Consider the following 18,318-nt stretch of genomic DNA (forward strand, 5'->3'; position numbering starts at 1 on the left):
GGCCGGGGCTTCGTTTGCCAGAGCCTCCATTTAGATTAACCAGTAGCTCCAATTAGGAACAGGAGCTTCCTTTTCTGTGAGCACTCCAGTCCCTAATGGCTGGATAGATTGATTTAAATGCAAAGTAGAGAGGATGTAACGAGCTGCTTTTAGAGAAAGCGTTTAATAGGAATTTGCAAAGCCCAAAACGGGTTTCCAAACAATTCACGCACCATTGTATATTCATGGAAAGGTCTTGTCTTGAAAAAGAGAGAATACCTGTATTTGTGTGTGTGTACATGTGTTGATCCCGTTAAGTGTAATTAGTCAGGTGGGGCTGCCAAGATAAAAGCACATACAACAGAAGCAGACACTTAATGAAGTCACACAAATTAGTGTTGATTTACATGACAGTTTCTGTAGATGTAATGGGTCATATACTGACAATGACTCCTGATGAACATTATAGACTGCAAAATGAATGTTACCAAGCACATGAGTTGTGAGTAATTTTCCACCCTGGATGTCTGTTATCGTGACATTATGATTCATGCCTCTGTTTGCATTGTAATGAGCATAGCTACGGGTAATTGAGTATTGATGAACTATGAATCTGACACAGTATTCCAAAGGGATCGGGTTCTACGGTGTGTCATTCAGTTAAGTGAGCAGGAAATTGTGGAGGAAATCTTTCTTCTTCTTATTTTTTTTTTTAATTTTCTCTTAAAGGTACAGTATGACGGATTTTCTTTTGGTATTACTGACCAATTATTCCACGGTAGTTAGAAGTGATCTGAGGAAGGGAACGTAACAGCATGCAAATGGTACTCCGCATACTCATATAATTTTTCTAGCGAGCCTATCTACTGAAGCTCTAGATAATTCTTGGCAATCAGAGTATTCAAAGTCTTACCACAGAAACCTCTGCGATTAGATTAAAAAGTGGTGTTTTTTTTTTTTATTCTGTTTCTGAAGACCAGCTCCTTTTTTATCACTGCCTTCGTATTGTGAAGAGAGACCAAGCTGTGATAAGGATGATGGTGACGTCTTTCTAACGTGTGGCAACAGAAAACGTAACCCTCAAGACCAGATAATCTAACTATAATATGAAATTCTGTTTGGTGGAATATGCCATTAATCTGTTTTTTTACACCGTAGCAAATAATTGAGGCAGATTTGGAATTTAAATCAGCATTTCTATGAAAGTAATTACACGTATTTAGTCTAAGAAAGAGACTCGACACATCACAACTCAATAGTTGAAACAGGTGGATTTTGCAATAACAGAAGTACAGCTGGGATATAGTGACAAATGAAGTGCTCACATGTGGAGCCGCGATGAAATTAAAAAGTAAATAAATGTGACTACACTCTCCCTGTTGTTTTGTTGCATGGAGCTTAATTGCCATGGTTTGATCACTCATTTCTCTGTTTTCCTGGTGTCTTTTTATCTATAAGTCTATGTAGTCTCTGTTAAACTGTTTGCATTTGTTATGTTAATGGTGCAGTATATTTTATCTTCCTTTATTTACTCAGTGCCCGTACACAGTTAATTGAATTAATCAACAAAACGGTATCAGGATGCTGTGCTAACGGTCTTCCTGATTTTCCCTAGATGTTGGTGACTACTCCTGAGAAGTGGGATGTTGTGACCAGGAAGAGTGTCGGAGATGTTGCCCTCTCTCAGCTTGTGCGTCTCCTGATCTTGGATGAGGTCCACCTCCTCCATGAAGATCGAGGGCCAGTACTGGAGAGCCTGGTGGCCAGGACCATCAGGCAGGTTAGTCCCACACCTTCATTCAGTCATAGCTCAGATATTAAAACAGATTGCCTTTTACAATTTAACTTAACCTCATGCTGGATTGGCACTATGTGGTAGTTAATACAAGATTAAACTGAATCCTGTTCAGGCACTGATGCATCATTAATCTACCGGATAAAGGAATCCCTCAATCCCCATTTCTATTTCTTAGGATTTTAAAATGAATGTCCCATTGCTCAGTTAGGGTGTTTACACTGCCCATGCCACTGCTTTTAAAGGATATCAGTGAGTGCCCCAGTGACAACAATTATTTGTAACATGGACAGAGTGGGCAAAACATTGACATTTCTGATACATATTTCACATGTTTACACAAACTACAGAATCAATTTTAATACAGGACCAAAAGGAGACCTGCAAGTAAGGTAAAATTACCCTGCACCTTGTATTTATATAGTACAAGTGAAAGAGTTCATCAGGATCAGACCTACTATGAAACCTTAAATGGAGAATGGTGTGATTAACTGATTACAAAAAAAGTTAAACTCATCTTGGCAATGTGCAGTGGGGTTTCAGGGAATATTCTGACCATTTTGCTCATTTAAATGTGTTGTTCTATGGATTAGAATGACTCTTTTTGCCCACCAGTAACCCACAATAACAAGAACAAAAACTTTCATTCATAAAATGACTGCTAATTGAGTACTTTGTAGAAGCCTATTCAAAAGCATTTCCAGGTTAGTGGGTAAGCATCTACAGGTTTTGTACACCAATCCTGTGCTGGAGGTACTATGGTTAATTGATTGAAAATGATGTAACGCAAACCTACAGCAACTCAAGTGCCCCCATTAATACAAATGTTAGAACCAGTTGTATGCTAAACGACTGGGACCAGAGAGGGTATGCAGAGTCAAAGAGAGCGGCAGAGATACAGGGATGAGCTGGCACCTGTGCAGCACTGGCGACCTCTTGACAGGGTTAACCGCAAGGTAATTGAAAACTGGTCTATATGTGACCGCTGTTTACTCGGTTCACAGCTCATTTATCTACAGGTTTTTAGCTGATATTACTCAAGAAAGGCTGACTGGGTGTTTTGTGCACCTCAACACCAATAGAGTTAGTCCTGCAGTGCACAAATTCAAAGCAATTTGACTGTCTGTCGCGTGTTTGCCAGCTGAATGCGCACATGCACGGAGCACAGCTGTAGAACTCAACTTCGGTAAACACTGAGGCCTTGGCACAGCAGCGAGTGAAGTCGGGGATTGTAACAGTACACAAATCTATGGTGGGAGAGTGGATCATTTCTGAATAACTGCAGCTTGTGCAGCTTCTTTATGGAGCGGCAACAATGTACTGATTGATATGTGGCTTGTATTTGAAAATAGTGTAGCATCTTTTCCAGGGACAGATTTGGCAAGTCATCGCACAGATTTCATTTTGTCTTTCTCCAGTGTTGCTGTAATTCACCAGGAGACCACAACACTCTTAGACAATAGATCTCAATGGCATTTCTGCTTTGATTTTAACTAATAATACACATGTAGTCACCTATCACCATTCAGGGAAACCTGCAAGAACTGCGCTAAAAGACAACCCACTGTTCCTCTGTCCAAGCTGTCAAGTCTTTTCAGGTTCAGGTTGTTTGGAGTGTAGTTGTCAGCATTACTGACACAAAGTCAGCATCTTACATACTGCACAGCGGCCTGCACTGGGAGACATGCAGACACGGTCACAGTGAACATGGCTACCAGCGAAGACAAAAGGACTAAAGATGGATACATTTTCACCCCAACCTGTATACTGGGCTAAAATATAGAGTTTTGTTTTTTTTTAATACACCAGCACTCACTCAGCTGCTGCCCAACCTGAACACACTGATGGTCTTACTTAAACTATTTTGAGTTATTTTGTTGAAAAACTCCCATTTTAAAGGTGTATTGATCCATATCAAAACAAACACTTATTATTATTATTTTTAATTCCACTCCTTCAAACCAACTGACCTGGGGGAAACACTGTGAGCTGTGTGGCAAATTAACAAAAAAGAGGAGCAATTGCACCTGTGACACATAAACAATAACCACATTTACTTGACAGTTATACAGACTTTCATACGTCTCCAATTGTTAACAAATCCAGGTAAGTTTTGTGGCTCAGATTTTGCATCAAAGTGCTTGAAATTACACTGGATGGTTTGTTAACTGTGACCAACCCCCCCGTTGTGTCCAGTGCCAGCAATCAAATATGACTGCCGAAAGTCACGGCGTGTCAGGAATGGGTCACTTCTTTTAAGAGTGGAAACAGAAAGAAAGTTTAATCTCCACATGTGTGGGATACGAGGGAAGCGTAGAACAATCAGTTAGTGTCTTTTCCACATCCTGCACATTTGATTTACCACCTGTGAACCCGTATTGTCCACTTACATCAGACACGCGCACCACAAACCATAAGCTCTGCAGGTCTACTGCAGTTGTTTTCACTTCATGCCATTAAAGTGTTTGTCCAAGTTGCGGGTGTGTGCTGTGGTAGCTCCAGAGAAAAGGAAGTGAACATTCATCACCTTAGCACGGCAATGGCTGCAGGTAAATTTCCACTTTCCTCTCATAGACAGTGGGTGATCACAGAAAACACACTGCAGAGGAATGAGGGGGGAGAATGTACAGTATTTTGAAGGATTTAGCTCACTGGATAATAACAACCTTCAGGATTTATGGACGATGCTTGATAATAATACAGTATATTAAAAGTAATGTTTCTTTTATACTACTTCTTTTTGACACAATCAGACTATGTTTTATTGTCTGTCATCCGAGAACCTGATATACTGTAGAAATGTGTGCAGCTGCTGGAATCAAAAAAAAGTTGCCGTTTGAAAAGTTGTAGAGAGCAGCTGAAGGAGAATGAACTCTGGCAAAAGTAGAATGGATATAGGAGAGAGTGACAGAAACAAATGGGGAAAGGTGGAGATGACGAAAGAAGAAGCAGAAAAGAAATGAGAATAAAAGGAAGGGTTGAGGAAAACAAGTGTAAGATGGAATGAATAAAAGAGGATAAAAATAATTGGGTTGGATTGTAGAAGTTGATGCAATATAAAGGGAAAGGAGTAGGAAACAAAGAAGGAGGAATGAATAAGGCAATTAAGATAAACAAATTATTGTAGCTGAGCGCAGTTGAATTAAAGGCATCAGTGCCTTGGTTGGCAACATTGGGGTTGAAACTCCTTTAAGGGTCATATGGTAAATGGTAAAGGATTTGTGTGATTATAGATTATAGTATTGATAATAATTACCTAAAGAAAGCTTCTCAAAATATATAAATGTATGATTAATTAGTCAATCAGTTGTATGGCGCTTAGTGAAAATCCGCTGAGGTCTGAACAAATAACAACACTGCCTAATTGTGATATTATTTTATAACGGTTTTATTTTATTTTATTTTTACTCAATTTAAGAGCAATGACAGTCTGTTGAAACTGTAACATGCCATGGTAATGAGTTCAAAAATAGCCCGCAGATTGTTTGAGTCTCTGTAGGTGAGCATAGTGCACATCTGCTGCTGCTGCAAGGTGCTTCAACAGTGCTACTGTGAATGTGTAGCGCAGGCCCGGTCCGGGATTGGTTCGGTCTTATCTAGATGGTATGGTTTGACAGGTACTGCATCACATTAAAGGCCTTACCAATCTTCCCTGTCACAGACCCTCCCACCCCCCACACCTTCATAATCTTCAAGTTTCAAAGACAGGCTAAAGGCACAGAAGTGCGTGAGAAGGATTATTTAGTTTATCTCCAAAGTCAAAAGACCCAAAAATCTCCTGCTTCCCATTTACAGTGTTCATATGTTTTCTAAATTTGTATCTCCTCTGTACACGGAAATCCAGAGAAGTCATTTTCCACTGTACTATCTGCACCTTTGCTGCTACAACACTCCACTATCTGTGAACACGTTTTCATCATCTAGTTGCCATTGTGTGAGATCACTGATACTACATATGATGAGGCGCATGAGGTGAAGGGAAGGGGGTTTAGTTCTATATATTCTCAGATATACTGTATATGTGTTGAATTTCCCCCACAGAGATTGTACATTACAGTTGTTTGATTGTCGTTACTGTCTCTTAGGCCTGCAACGATTCATTGATTGTTCATAGATTAGTAAATTGTTAAGCTGTTTTGATAATAATAATAATGAATCAGTATTATTTTTTTAATAATTAAAACAAGCTCGCTGGTGTTTAAACCATGTTAGCCTCAGGCTGTGCTAAGTGCTCGGATGGATGCAAAGGATAGAGTTTGGTGTAAGTGTGACACTGTGCTGTTGCCCTCATGGTTAGGTGGAGTCCACGCAGAGTATGATCCGGATCCTGGGACTGTCAGCCACGCTGCCCAACTACCTGGATGTGGCCTCCTTCCTTCATGTGAACCCCTACATTGGCCTCTTCTTCTTTGACAGTCGCTTCAGACCTGTGCCGCTTGGACAGACTTTTGTTGGCATTAAATCAAACAACAAGGTAAACAAACCATACTGGTGTAGGTAATTATTTAGCAGCAGACAGGAGGTTTGACAAAAGTTAGGCAAAAGGTGACATCACTTTCTACAGCCTTAAGTATTGATAGTCGTACAACAAAGCTAGAAGCACTTGTGGAATGGCCACTTTTTCTGAATCTATGATAAACTGATGAATAGATTATTAATCTCCCCAAGTATAGTAAGTTTTCTCATCCATATAGATGACATTATTGACATCTATAGGGATATTTGTTTGTCATTATGTTCAGGGATTTATAGGAATACTTCACCGATTTGCATTTAGCTTTGTATTACTAGAATAGGGGTGATTTTTGAAAAATTGTGCTTTCTAACCTCAGTTTCCCCTGAGTTGAGAAATATCTTCATTCTTTTCTTTGTTACGGGCCCACCAGTGACACTTGGTCCCGTTAGTGTAACTGTTAGCAAAGATGGTGGACACTGTTTACATTTCGGGGAATGAGGTCCCGTCCCCCTACTTTTTAGAGTGGGTCTAAAAAGTGCGGAGTTAGTGTGTTAGTAAGTTTCAAGGCTCGGACCAAGTGTCTCTGGTGGATATTTCTCGACTCAGGGGAAACTGAGGTTGGGAAGCAGACTTTTTCTAAAAATACTTCCCCTATTCTAGTAATACAAAGCTAAATGCAAATTGGTGAAGTTTTCCTTTAAGTTCTCTCTTGCTGGAGCAGGTTTTCCTCTTATAGAATTCCAGACAGAACATGGATTATTTTGAGATTGATTTAATTTTACTACCAGCTCTGACAATCTTTGCTGGTGTCTAGCATTAGTCATAGGTCATAACTATGGCTTAGTTGGAAGAAGATTCCAATAAGAATGGTCGGTATTTGGATTATTTATTATTGATACTATAAATGAGGTGTAGTGAGGTGGTTGTACAACTGAAAGTCAAACCAGCATATGAACTTTACACAAGTTCGAACCGTACAATATGTAAGTTGCTGTTGTTATCGGTGAAATCGAATGTATTGCTCATTGTCATTTTGTATCCTGTACAGATTCAGCAGCTTCATGACACGGAGGAGGTTTGTTATAACAAAGTCCTGGAGCAGGTTAAAGCTGGTCATCAGGTAAGCACTCGTATTATACTGTGCATGTCGGTAAATAAAATGTAGGATTCATTAAATTCAATACAACTTCATGAATATTAAAGGCTATTTTGTTTAGGGCCTGTATATAAAGATATGCACTAACCAGCAACACTAAAGACACACTATAAAAGGTTGGATTGCGTGAAAGAACAATGTTACAATCAATATAGATATTAGATTATAATACCAAAAATACTTATTCAAAATCAATGTCCTAAATACTTTAGTAAATGATCACATTGAGGTCTGTCAGTGTTAAATATTTATTAGAATAGAAAAGAACATTCATGATTTCCCAGTTATTGTAGGCACAACAAATGTCCCTTATGTTCTAAGACAGTGCATCACTACTACTTTTACTGGAAGTTGCAGGAAAATGTTTGTTTGCGGACAACTTAAACAGTCATGGGGTGATGTTGGTGGTGAGAGTCGAGCTTTAATACCAGTCCCATTTCCCTTGAACATATTTCTTTCTGAACTTTTTCATGAATAAGAACTCCTGCAGCAAATATTTTTTTTGCGAACCTTTTGGAATGAACACCTGCTATCTAAAGTCTCTGAAGGCCTTGGCTCCCACGCTGTTACCATCCACTTCCTTACCCCATCCACCCACCACCAGCCTCCCCTCAGCCTACCCCCACTCCCCTGCCTGAGAAGAGGGCCTACTGGGAATGCAAGAGTTGTGAATGCAGACTTCATCATTTAGCTCCCATCTGCTGCAGGGGTTGAGCTCCCTATTGATCACGGCTGTTATCCTGTCTGAATCATTTTATTGCAAGTGTACACACACACTAACACACATACCTACATGCACCTTTTTCCCTGCTCCCACTCTTCTCTCCTCTCTCGTCCATGCTCTCCCCAAGACATACACTTAGTGTATAGTCTTTCTTCAGCCCTTGAGAACTTGTAAACCAACTTGATTCTTCTGCACCGCTGACAATTAATTTATTTTCTTCTTTTTTTTATCTTGTGAAATGACACAGTGGTCGTCGTCTGGCTCATAGGATAAGGCCAGTGAGGCCACAGCTCAGCTGGGAAGTCTTCTTCTTTGCTCAAAATATTAAATTGTCAAGAAGTGGCGGTGACATATATTAATTTCATCTGGGAATATCTGATGGATGAAATTTCCTTTCCCACTGCCCTCTTGGCGGGTAGCATGCTGCCAGAAAGAAGTTTAATAAGCTGAGAAGCCGGCGGTTACTGCCAACAATGATTCCACACAGCTCAGTAGTGCTGATAAAACACCTTCAATAAATAACGTTTGCTGCAGTGGTCTCCTTGGATCCGCTGTGTTTGGAGTATACACACAGCTGGCTTCTGTATGTGTGTGCAGTCGTGCAGTATATTGTTTGGTCTAGTATTATTTTTTAATTCTTAAAGGCTACACAAATACATTTACACCAAATTGACAATATTCACAGTGTGGCTTCATTTGCCAGACTGTAGACTTGTCTTTCTCGATTGTGAGATCCAGATTCAGTGGGAGACAGATGTGTGCATGGGAAAAAAAAGTTGTGAAGTGTTTTTTTTTTTTTTTTTATCCTTTTGTTTTTTTTCCCGTGAGACATTGCATGTAATGTAGCCGCTCAAGTCATCACAACAGTGTGAGACATCTCAGGAAGTGTGCAGTATAAAATTTGTAAACAGGGCAAAATATGACACTAACTACTTATAAACATATGGTTTTCCTACACTGAGAATAGAGACAATAGAGAGGGCATAAAGTGTGATGTGTGCCATGAGTGTTAAACTTTATTTCATGTGGTTTAAAGTATTTTATAGAAGTATATTTGAACATGAAGGTCAATTATTTGAGTTACATCTTAATTACTCAGTCCCAAGGCTGGTAAATTTGAGAACCACTGCTGTAGACCATAGTTAAGAAGATTTTCCAGCTTCTTAAGTGTGCATATTTTCTGGATTCTTTGCTCCATACAGTATAACAAAGAAATCATTTAAGCTAAATCATTTTGGTTTGTGGACAAAATAAGACATTTGAGAACATTATAATTTACAGGTTTGACAGTCAGCAATTTCTGTCATTTTATGGGCTAAAAGATTACTCGATTAATCGAACCAATACATCGGTGCATCTCTAGTCTTACATTTGGGACATATTTTCAATAAACTTTTCTGTGTGTGTGTGTGTCAGGTGATGGTGTTTGTCCACGCCCGTAATGCCACAGTGAGGACGGCCATGGGGCTGATTGAGATGGCAAAGAACCACGGAGAAATTACATTCTTTCAGTCTGGCCAGGGTCCCGACTACGGCCAGTGTGAGAAACAGGTAAAGCTTTCAAGTTTTTAATGTTTTTAAGGAAAATATTTTTCTAAAATTCATCAAGGAAATTAGATATTGAGAAATTCATCAATCTGTGAAATAATTTCATACATATTTATTTATTTTGTTCTTATAGTGCAAGCACATATGATGAGCCAAGAAGAATTGATTTAGAATTGATTTTAATTGCATCATAATCCCAGGAGTCAGAATTACAGAATCACATTAAATCTTAATATTTTCAGAATTGAATTCAGGTGCTTTTTTATTTGATGTGTGATGCAGATGAAGTTCCAAACTGATTATCATAAAGTTATTCATTTCTTTCTCACAACAGAAATTAATGAAAAAACAAGCTTGTATAAGAATAAAAAAAAGGATTCACTGGGAGTGAAACAGCAGTAAAGAAACCAATTCAGCCATGTCCTTGCAAAATTGTGTGTGTAGGTTTTTATATTCAAAATAATTAACAACCAACCATATAGAGTAAAAGTCACAGATGAGAGAAAAAAATTAGATGGTTTTCATGATCTTCTTAAGAGGTTGGTAGTTATGATTCTTTGTATGTTTTACTGTGGTTCTAGGTAGGTCGGTAACAATTAATCGTTGAACTATTTGATAATCCATTCATCAATTTGGTTGTTTTTTTCAGTCAGGTGTTTTTTCTCCACCATTTTTGGACTCATCAATTCATTGAGTAAATCATTCACTGTTTAATCAATTATGAATATAGTAGTTAGTTACTGCCCTAGTTCTAGGAATTAAATCGACAAAAAAAAACAAAAAAAAAAACACATCTTAGAATAGAAATCACTGGATATCCTGATTAACAGCTCATCTTTACTGTAACTCTGTCCAGCGCAGTTTTCATGTGTGTGTCTGTGTGTATGCGTGTGTCGGTGTGTAATTGATGGTCTCTCTGTTGTGAGAGTACACAGAGAGGGGAGCTATATTCTCCCCCAGAGTACAGTCAGTCAGACTCCGACTCCCATGCTTAAGTCTCCTGCAACAGAAGGCAGAATGATAAATTTAGTAACCTTTTCCTTTATCCCCTGGGGCTGCGCCAAGATTGATGTGCCTCTAATCTTCCCTCTATTGAAATGGGATATGTATACAAATCAGATCACTTTTCATGCTTTCTAAAACTGGAAACGGAAACAAGAGATTATGTTGGGGGAGGGAGGGAGGGGAATCGTATGATGTGGACTGGTTAGGAACAGTTATATAAAAGCAATTGTGCAACTTGGGCCTACAGTACGTCTACATTAATTGATCTGGTTGTGTGTGCACTAACAGTGCATTAATTTACTTCTAAATCTTCTGCCTGTATCCCAACATAATGAGTATTATCCGCTCCATTAGTCCGTCTTTGAGCATTTTTTCGCTGTGTTCTGCTCTGGCGGAGAAGGGGCATCAGGTTGATTCCACTTAATGCCCACACAGAGATAATGCACAGCTTATTTGCACTCTGGAAATTGCCCCCACATTAATATTTATAGGTGTTTTTTAATCTCCAGTATGCATATGCGGTAAAATAAAGTGCCCCTAAGGTCATTCCTATAATTTTGCATTTATTTATCCAGCTTTAAAAGTCAGAAGTGATTCCATTATATTTAGTCTCTCCTAATGTTATTTAATTGGTTTTATCTCAGGGGTAAGAGAGGCTGTCAATCAAGCTTAGAAATCTTAATGCACCCACTCAAATCAATTCTTGTTAAATACTGCTTTTGGTGAGTCAGTACTGTGGAAAAAAATAATGAAAACATTATCATAATGGGCATTTTACAAAAAAATCCTTTACTCCTGCCTTCTGAGAGGGGGGATATTTGAAATCAGTACTTTGGTTGGGCTCCAATTCTTGTGTTGTAAAACCTCTAACGTCAGGTAATGGAGGAAACGGTGCAACTCGGTGTGCACTGAGGCTGAGGGGCAGGGCCAGGGCCAGAAAATGTAAAGCAAACCCTTAAATGTGCAACAGCCCCCCCATCAGCAGAGAACAACAGTACATGTTTGCCAAAAGGCTATAGCCCTTAAGGCATTTTGTTTTTATCTTAAGCTATTTTCTTAAAACATTTTGGCCTTAAACTTGTCTAGTGGAATGGTGACAGAGAAACAACACCACCAATATTCAGTTAGTATTGTTATTGTTAATGTATTATTATTATTATTACTACTCTTATTATTGTTATAATATATTGTTATTATTATAACAATAATATTATTGTTATTAGAATATCCTAACATACAAATTATGTATGTGGTGTTGGTCCTACATTGTCTTTATACAATAACCTATTCCTCATTTTCAAAACTCACTAACATGACACTAGGTGACATGACTCAAGATATGTGTGTGTGGCCCGGAAAAATTAAATGACCAAAAAAAACAACATGGAAAACAGAATTATACAGTTTTTAGGATTTGGTTTTGCACCCCTAGTGGTACTGAGGTGCTATAGGACAGTTGGAGGGGGATCTGTTTGCAATAGGAACATGTAAAAGCATTCACTCTTTGTAATTGTAAGAATGTTAAAAATGAATAAATAACTCAGGATATTTAGTATACTGTATGTTGCATTGACCAGTGTGTGTGAAACCTGTACCCAAAGCTTTCCCTTGAGTATTGCATTTATAAGCCCATTTGACTCTCATTTGCACCATCTCTGACATCCAGCCTCCACCTTCCTTACCCCCCCTTCCCTTCTCTTCACCTCTGCTCCTCTCAACCCCCCCTGTGTCCAGTATTTATTTATTTTTTTAATATTAGCTCTGAAATGATAAAAGTAGAGGGACTGGTAGCATCACAAAAGCAGCTTTACTGTGGAGGTTAAGAGACACCTTGTGGTCCCCTGAGGTCATTGCACAGATGATACCACAGATTCATCATGGCTTAGTGAGAGTAAAACTTTAACACTAATGTACAATCTCAGGGGTAGGTCTGCATCATAGATTTTGTCTTTAATGAATATTACTCAGGAGAAATGTGTGTATTCCTGGAAGGATTCAGAACACCGTCTCTACACCTTCCCTTTGCCTGTGAGGACACATTTTTTCCTTTTTAAAACTATGCATCTCTGTGGTCTTTAGATGTGCATCTTTCATGTCACTTCGGTTGACAAGCTACACTGCTGCAGACACACTGCAGCCTGTGAGCGTTAATCCCCCTGGGACTCTGCAGCATTACCAGAATGGGCTCATTAATGTCACTTTGCTTCATTTGATGCTATTTTTGCAATTCTTGTCCACTGCCGGTCCCTTTCATTGTGGCAGGTTTTTGACAATATGTCAGCAAGAAACCAGCGTCCCACTGATCACTGATCAACTACAGTGAGTGGCAACTCAAAGGCTAGTGGGATGACAGAGTGGAGTGACAAATACACATCTTAAAAAAAAAAAATGCTTTAAATAGAAACACAGCTTTGTAAATTAATTTGTGTAGAAAAAAGAGAGCTTCTCCACCCTCTCTGACTATTCTGGTATTACAGCTCATCTGCAGTGGCTTTACCTCAGGGAGTGGCCGGCATGTTATAATGGCAGCACGTTGCCATTAGCAAGTTTTCCTCTTTAATTGCTTCTTCATCAGTATTAAATCAGCTGACGGGGGGAGAGCCGTTCCTCTCTGCCGCCCACTGCACTCAAGAACAAAGGACTTGTACCTTATACTTCATGTACTACTATAACATACTTGCATTTTTTCTTCGACTGTAAATGACACACAAACAACACTTCATCCGTTATAGCTGTTAAACTGAAGTCACCCGTCACCATCTGGCTTTGTCGTGTTCTATTTTCAATCCCGTCTCTATAGAGTAAAAAAAAAAATGTCATCTTCAAATATTCTAAAAACAGAGAGCACTTTGATGCTCAGTCAACACACTTTGAACATTGTTTTGAGATGTTTTGACAATTATAATTTTTTTTTTTTGCTTTTCAAAGAAGCTGACAACTGAAAAAGAGAATATCACACTTCAGGGACTTAAGTGAAATTGAACCATAATGTAAGTAGCTGTTATGAGAGCTAGTGAGAGTGTTTGACAGTTTTCTCACATTTCTCGTGGACACTGTCACTGGTGGCAGTTTCATTTTCTCAGGCTAACACAGCAGTGTCTTTAGTCTTTAATCTCGACTCCTCGCGTGAATATTTAGAAGACCCAGGTTAACAGACATAAGGAGCCTGTTTGGCCTGTAAAAAGTGAGGAGCTCACTTATGGATCCTGGTGTCGGATATTTAGGGGTTTTCGAAGTGATTGAAAAGTAATTTAAAGTTAATCTGAAAAAGAGACAAATGTGGAGAGTCCAAAAAGAAGAAAACCAGAACAGAAAGGTAGACGTTACTGTTAAGAGGCAGCAGAATGGACATTTATACAAGTGATAACTCAACTTGATTTATGTGTTCCAGCTGACCACTTCAGCAAAGGAAACAGGCAAAAATGAATAATTATACAACTGAAATGTTTTTTCTGTAAAATCAGTTTACATTTGCTTATTTTTGTTTTTACTTTAAATGGCTCATTTTAATGGCTGGTACATACTGTATGTCTCTTATACATCTCTTTTGACATCTCTGTTTACAATGACAGATAAATTTAAAAGAACTGTCAAAAATGTCCCACATTTAGTTCTCATAAGCACGGGAGACAGTTAAATCAGTAAAGCGGTGACTATAGTGAGTATCCCTCTCACATGGGGCTGAAATGGAAAGGGATGTTGAGAGAAAGAGGCAAATTGTGGTAGAAAAGTGGATTGCAGTGGGAGTGAGTGGAAACTCATCCTCCCACTCTCTGCTGTCTATCTGCCATTAGCAGTCAGCCTCTTTGAACATTATGACTATCAAGGGCCACTAAATGAGCAACAATTAGCCACTCTCTATCATCAACACAGCATAAATGACAAGCTGTGGTGCCCGTGAGAGTCAGTGTTGGCGGTGTTCTGAGACAGAGGTCATCTATTGGTCACTCTTCACCATCGTATCATTTGCCCAAACCTGGCGTGATTTCACTCTTTTAAATCTCAGCTTTGGAGGTGTGATGTGCTGGGGGAAAAAAAATGCTTTTATTTTATTCCTGTATACAATTTTTCAAAGGATCTGAGATAGTGTGCTCAACTTAAATGTAAACCCTCTTAGATACACCTAGTTGTATTTACGGTTTCTTAAAAAGGGTTTGACTTGTTATTTATAAATTATTGCAGCTCTGGTGCTGATGTCTTTTCTGTAGTCACAACTTTGATAGACAGTAAGTGGAGCTGGCAGCAGGCTGTCTGTGGACAGAGCGAGCTCTGCAGCTGCAGCAGCAGCAGTAGCAGCAGCAGCAGCAGCAGCAGCAGCGAGCGGTGGGGTCTAATGGGACCTGATCAGGAGCTTAGGTCACTGCCATCTCAGATACAGCCAAGGCACAGCAGACATCAGCGCTAACTCACCTTAGATTAGAGGCTGGAAGCATGGCTGTAACACAGTCTGACACCTCAAAGTAAAGCCTCTGCCATAGCATTTCAATTACCTACCTTTCCCTGCTCACATGGATCTCAGCAGCACAGTGCACAGCCCGGCCCCAAGGACTCTCACCAGGCCACAGCCTTCACTAATTTTCAAACATATATGGCTTCAGACAGCAGAGCAGGTTTTGCTTTCTCCTCTGTTGCATCATGCGTCCGGGGCTGTCATCTGAATACATCGCTGTTCTAAGTAAGGAGCTAGAAGTGGAAGGCTAACAGAATAACAAATACTCGTCTAAATCACCAGTGCAGTCAAGAAAGATTATGCTAGATCTGTGTAGTAGATGCCAAAGAATATCTTGGTAGATTTAATATTAAAGGCCTCCAATAATGTTAAACAAATTGATTTCTACATAATTATGTCATCAGACTGCATCCACAAACAAGTGGTTATGTGTCAATTCCCACAGGAATTTAATTCATACTGAATCTAAAAATGAAATTAGCATCACTCACACGTAGGAATCCAGAAACAGTTCAGTTGCTTAAACCAGCATTAGTGCGTCCAACGTCATGCCACATGCCAAACGATTGTGTGTTGATACCATTGCTGTTAAATACATAGATAGCTGTCCTGTGTATACTCTGCATGTCCTCAAAAATGAATGCAGCGGGTGTGCATCAAGCATCTATCAAATGAATAACGGGGACAGTTACGTTTGATCATCTTTTATTTATTTATTTATTTATATATATGTTTATTTCGGTCATGACATTTAGATCACTCATCACACAACAGTGCAGTCTTCCTTTTGGTCTGCAGTGACCTCAAAGTAAGAGAGTCCAATTTCTGGGATGTGCCCCCTTTGTTGAAGGGTCACACAATCGGTGCATAGCAAACATTTACACTCGTCTCCACAAATGTCCGCCTAAAGAGCAAAGCATATTTCTGGAACTTGAGTGAGTCTGAGTGAGTATCTGCTCTGTCATGAGCAAAGTTCAAAGGAATGATATGAGCCATAAAACCTCATTGTGTGCATTTTTGTGACTTTTGGTTTAGAAGCAGTTTTAGGAAGCAATAACAAGAAATTGCTTTACCCTTGTCAGCAAATCAGGTGCTGCACTGGACTGATTTGGTGAGGGAGGGAGCTGTGCTGGAAGGCAAACCCTCACCTGTAATGATCCGGTCATGAGCTTTGCGCTGTGCCAGAGAGAATGAGATTGCATATACCAGCACATGAAATGAGTTTTCTCTGTAGGTTGGCTGAGCTCAGCTACAGAGACAGGATAAGTAGCTCAGAGCGGAGCTGTGATTGCACTGAAAGGAGTCAGTTGAGGGAGTTCTAATCTATCTGATTAGGATTCCTCCTCCCATCTGTTGGAGATCTTACTGGCATGTCTAACTGGCAGGGTGCCCTGGGGTGTACCCAGAACAATGCCAAAGAGATTGTGTATCTCGACTGGCTTGGCACTGCCTCAACACCCTACCTAACATTGGTGAAAAACATTGTCTTACATCGTCTGACACCAAAGTAACTTGTCCAATAGAAATCATATCGATTTAAAAGGCTATACTACAACCCACAGCAATTGGTTTGTAAGAGAATAGAGGTTTCAGGCACTTTTTTCATTCCACTTTCCAGACTGACCATGGCCACTTTTATATGTAATCTATGATATGAACCTTTCTTTTAAATAAACCAAATGATTGTACAGCAGTAGATCTGTTGTAGAGTTGGGTCCCAGTGCTTCTCCTTCATCCACAATGTTTGCATCTAAATCCAGACAAATCGGTGTGTGTGTGTGTGTGAGGCAGGCAGCTGCTGGCAGTAATGGGCTTTCTCTTTTTGTGGTGGAGAGGCCTGCTGGGTGCTGACCTCCATTTAGATGCCCAGAGAGAAAGATAAAGCCTTGTGATGATGACTTCCCTGAAGTTCAGCCAGGTCCTTGCCCTGCTGTCAGTCACCAGCACATATCTCAATCTGACTGACTGTGTGTGGTCTTCAAGCTGCAGATACTGCAGGCAGTGTCTAAGAATCCAACCTAATAGGGTGGTAATACATTGTGTGTTGGGATTCATGTCAACTCTACACGTGTCTTATGCACAATGCTTATTAATGGATGTCCTTTCTATTGGTGTTAATCTGGGGGAACATAACAACAATAATGACCCAGGTCCTCAGTCAGCCTGTTTCTCTACAATTAATATTGAATCTGGGCGTACGTCCAACTTTTCACAACCACATACACATACACACACACAAAGAGTGCTGGTTGCTTCTTATGCAGTTTTCTTCTCTTTTTGTGAAATCAAACCTCTCTCATCGTTTAGATCCAGCGCTCCAGAAACAAGCAGATGAAGGAAATGTTCCCAGAAGGCTTTGGGATCCATCATGCTGGCATGCTGCGATCTGACCGCAGTCTGATGGAGAGTATGTTCTCCAAAGGCCATCTCAAGGTTCTGGTCAGCACTGCCACGCTGGCCTGGGGAGTGAACCTGCCGGCACATGCAGTTATCATCAAGGTCTTAAATTTTTCTTTTTCTTATTTTTTTTTTTTTTTTTCTCTCTTGGACTAAGCTTGCAACTCATCTAGAATCTCTGTATTACACTTTAAGGGAAGGCCAAATATTTTATGTTTCTGTTGCGTCAGTTCCATAGTCATAAATGTCTTCACTGGAGCAAACACATTTGATAGGAAAGAGCTTTAAATGATTTGGTTTCCACTGGGGGATTAAATCTTCAAAAAAAAAACTGCCTCATAATGTTTTGTAGTTTCATTATTTTAAAAAGGTTCAGCAATTTTCCTGGCTGGTCACTGTAGTTTAACAAGTGTTACTTAAATGGAAGAAAATGACTCAACAAGCTGCAGTTTTACATTTTTATATGAGTGTGTTAATCAGATTTGGCACACTGGTGCACTTTTATCAACTATCAATCTTTATTTATGTCGCATCGTATACCACAATCAGCAAACTTATCGACAAATAAAACAAAAACTGACAAAACAATTAAAAAAATATCAGCAATCTGCATAGATAGTCATTTTCATTGATTTTAAAGCTGCAATGTGTAACTTTTAATTGTAAACAAATGTAATGATACATTCAAACCACATTAAATGAATGGGGTGTAGCAACACGAGCACTACACGAGAGCTTTGAATTATGCTGGATGTTTTTTTTTAATGATCATTAGATTATTTAAAATACTGTATACTTATCTTTTGGT

At 39.4% G+C, this 18,318-nt stretch overlaps 1 protein-coding gene across 1 annotated transcript in view; it reads left to right on the forward strand.

The window, feature by feature from the left end:
- The window catches only part of ascc3 (activating signal cointegrator 1 complex subunit 3), a 96,742-nt gene that overhangs the window by 47,656 nt on the left and 30,768 nt on the right, over nucleotides 1-18,318 (forward strand). Inside the window, exons 11-15 of the mRNA XM_058648080.1 lie at nucleotides 1,595-1,759; nucleotides 6,072-6,248; nucleotides 7,279-7,350; nucleotides 9,527-9,661; nucleotides 17,421-17,612. Of these exons, the coding sequence (XP_058504063.1) occupies nucleotides 1,595-1,759; nucleotides 6,072-6,248; nucleotides 7,279-7,350; nucleotides 9,527-9,661; nucleotides 17,421-17,612 (741 nt within the window). The remainder of the gene's footprint in view (nucleotides 1-1,594; nucleotides 1,760-6,071; nucleotides 6,249-7,278; nucleotides 7,351-9,526; nucleotides 9,662-17,420; nucleotides 17,613-18,318) is intronic.

This window comes from Solea solea, chromosome 13 (assembly GCF_958295425.1).
Source record: "Solea solea chromosome 13, fSolSol10.1, whole genome shotgun sequence".
Lineage (NCBI taxonomy): Eukaryota > Metazoa > Chordata > Actinopteri > Pleuronectiformes > Soleidae > Solea > Solea solea.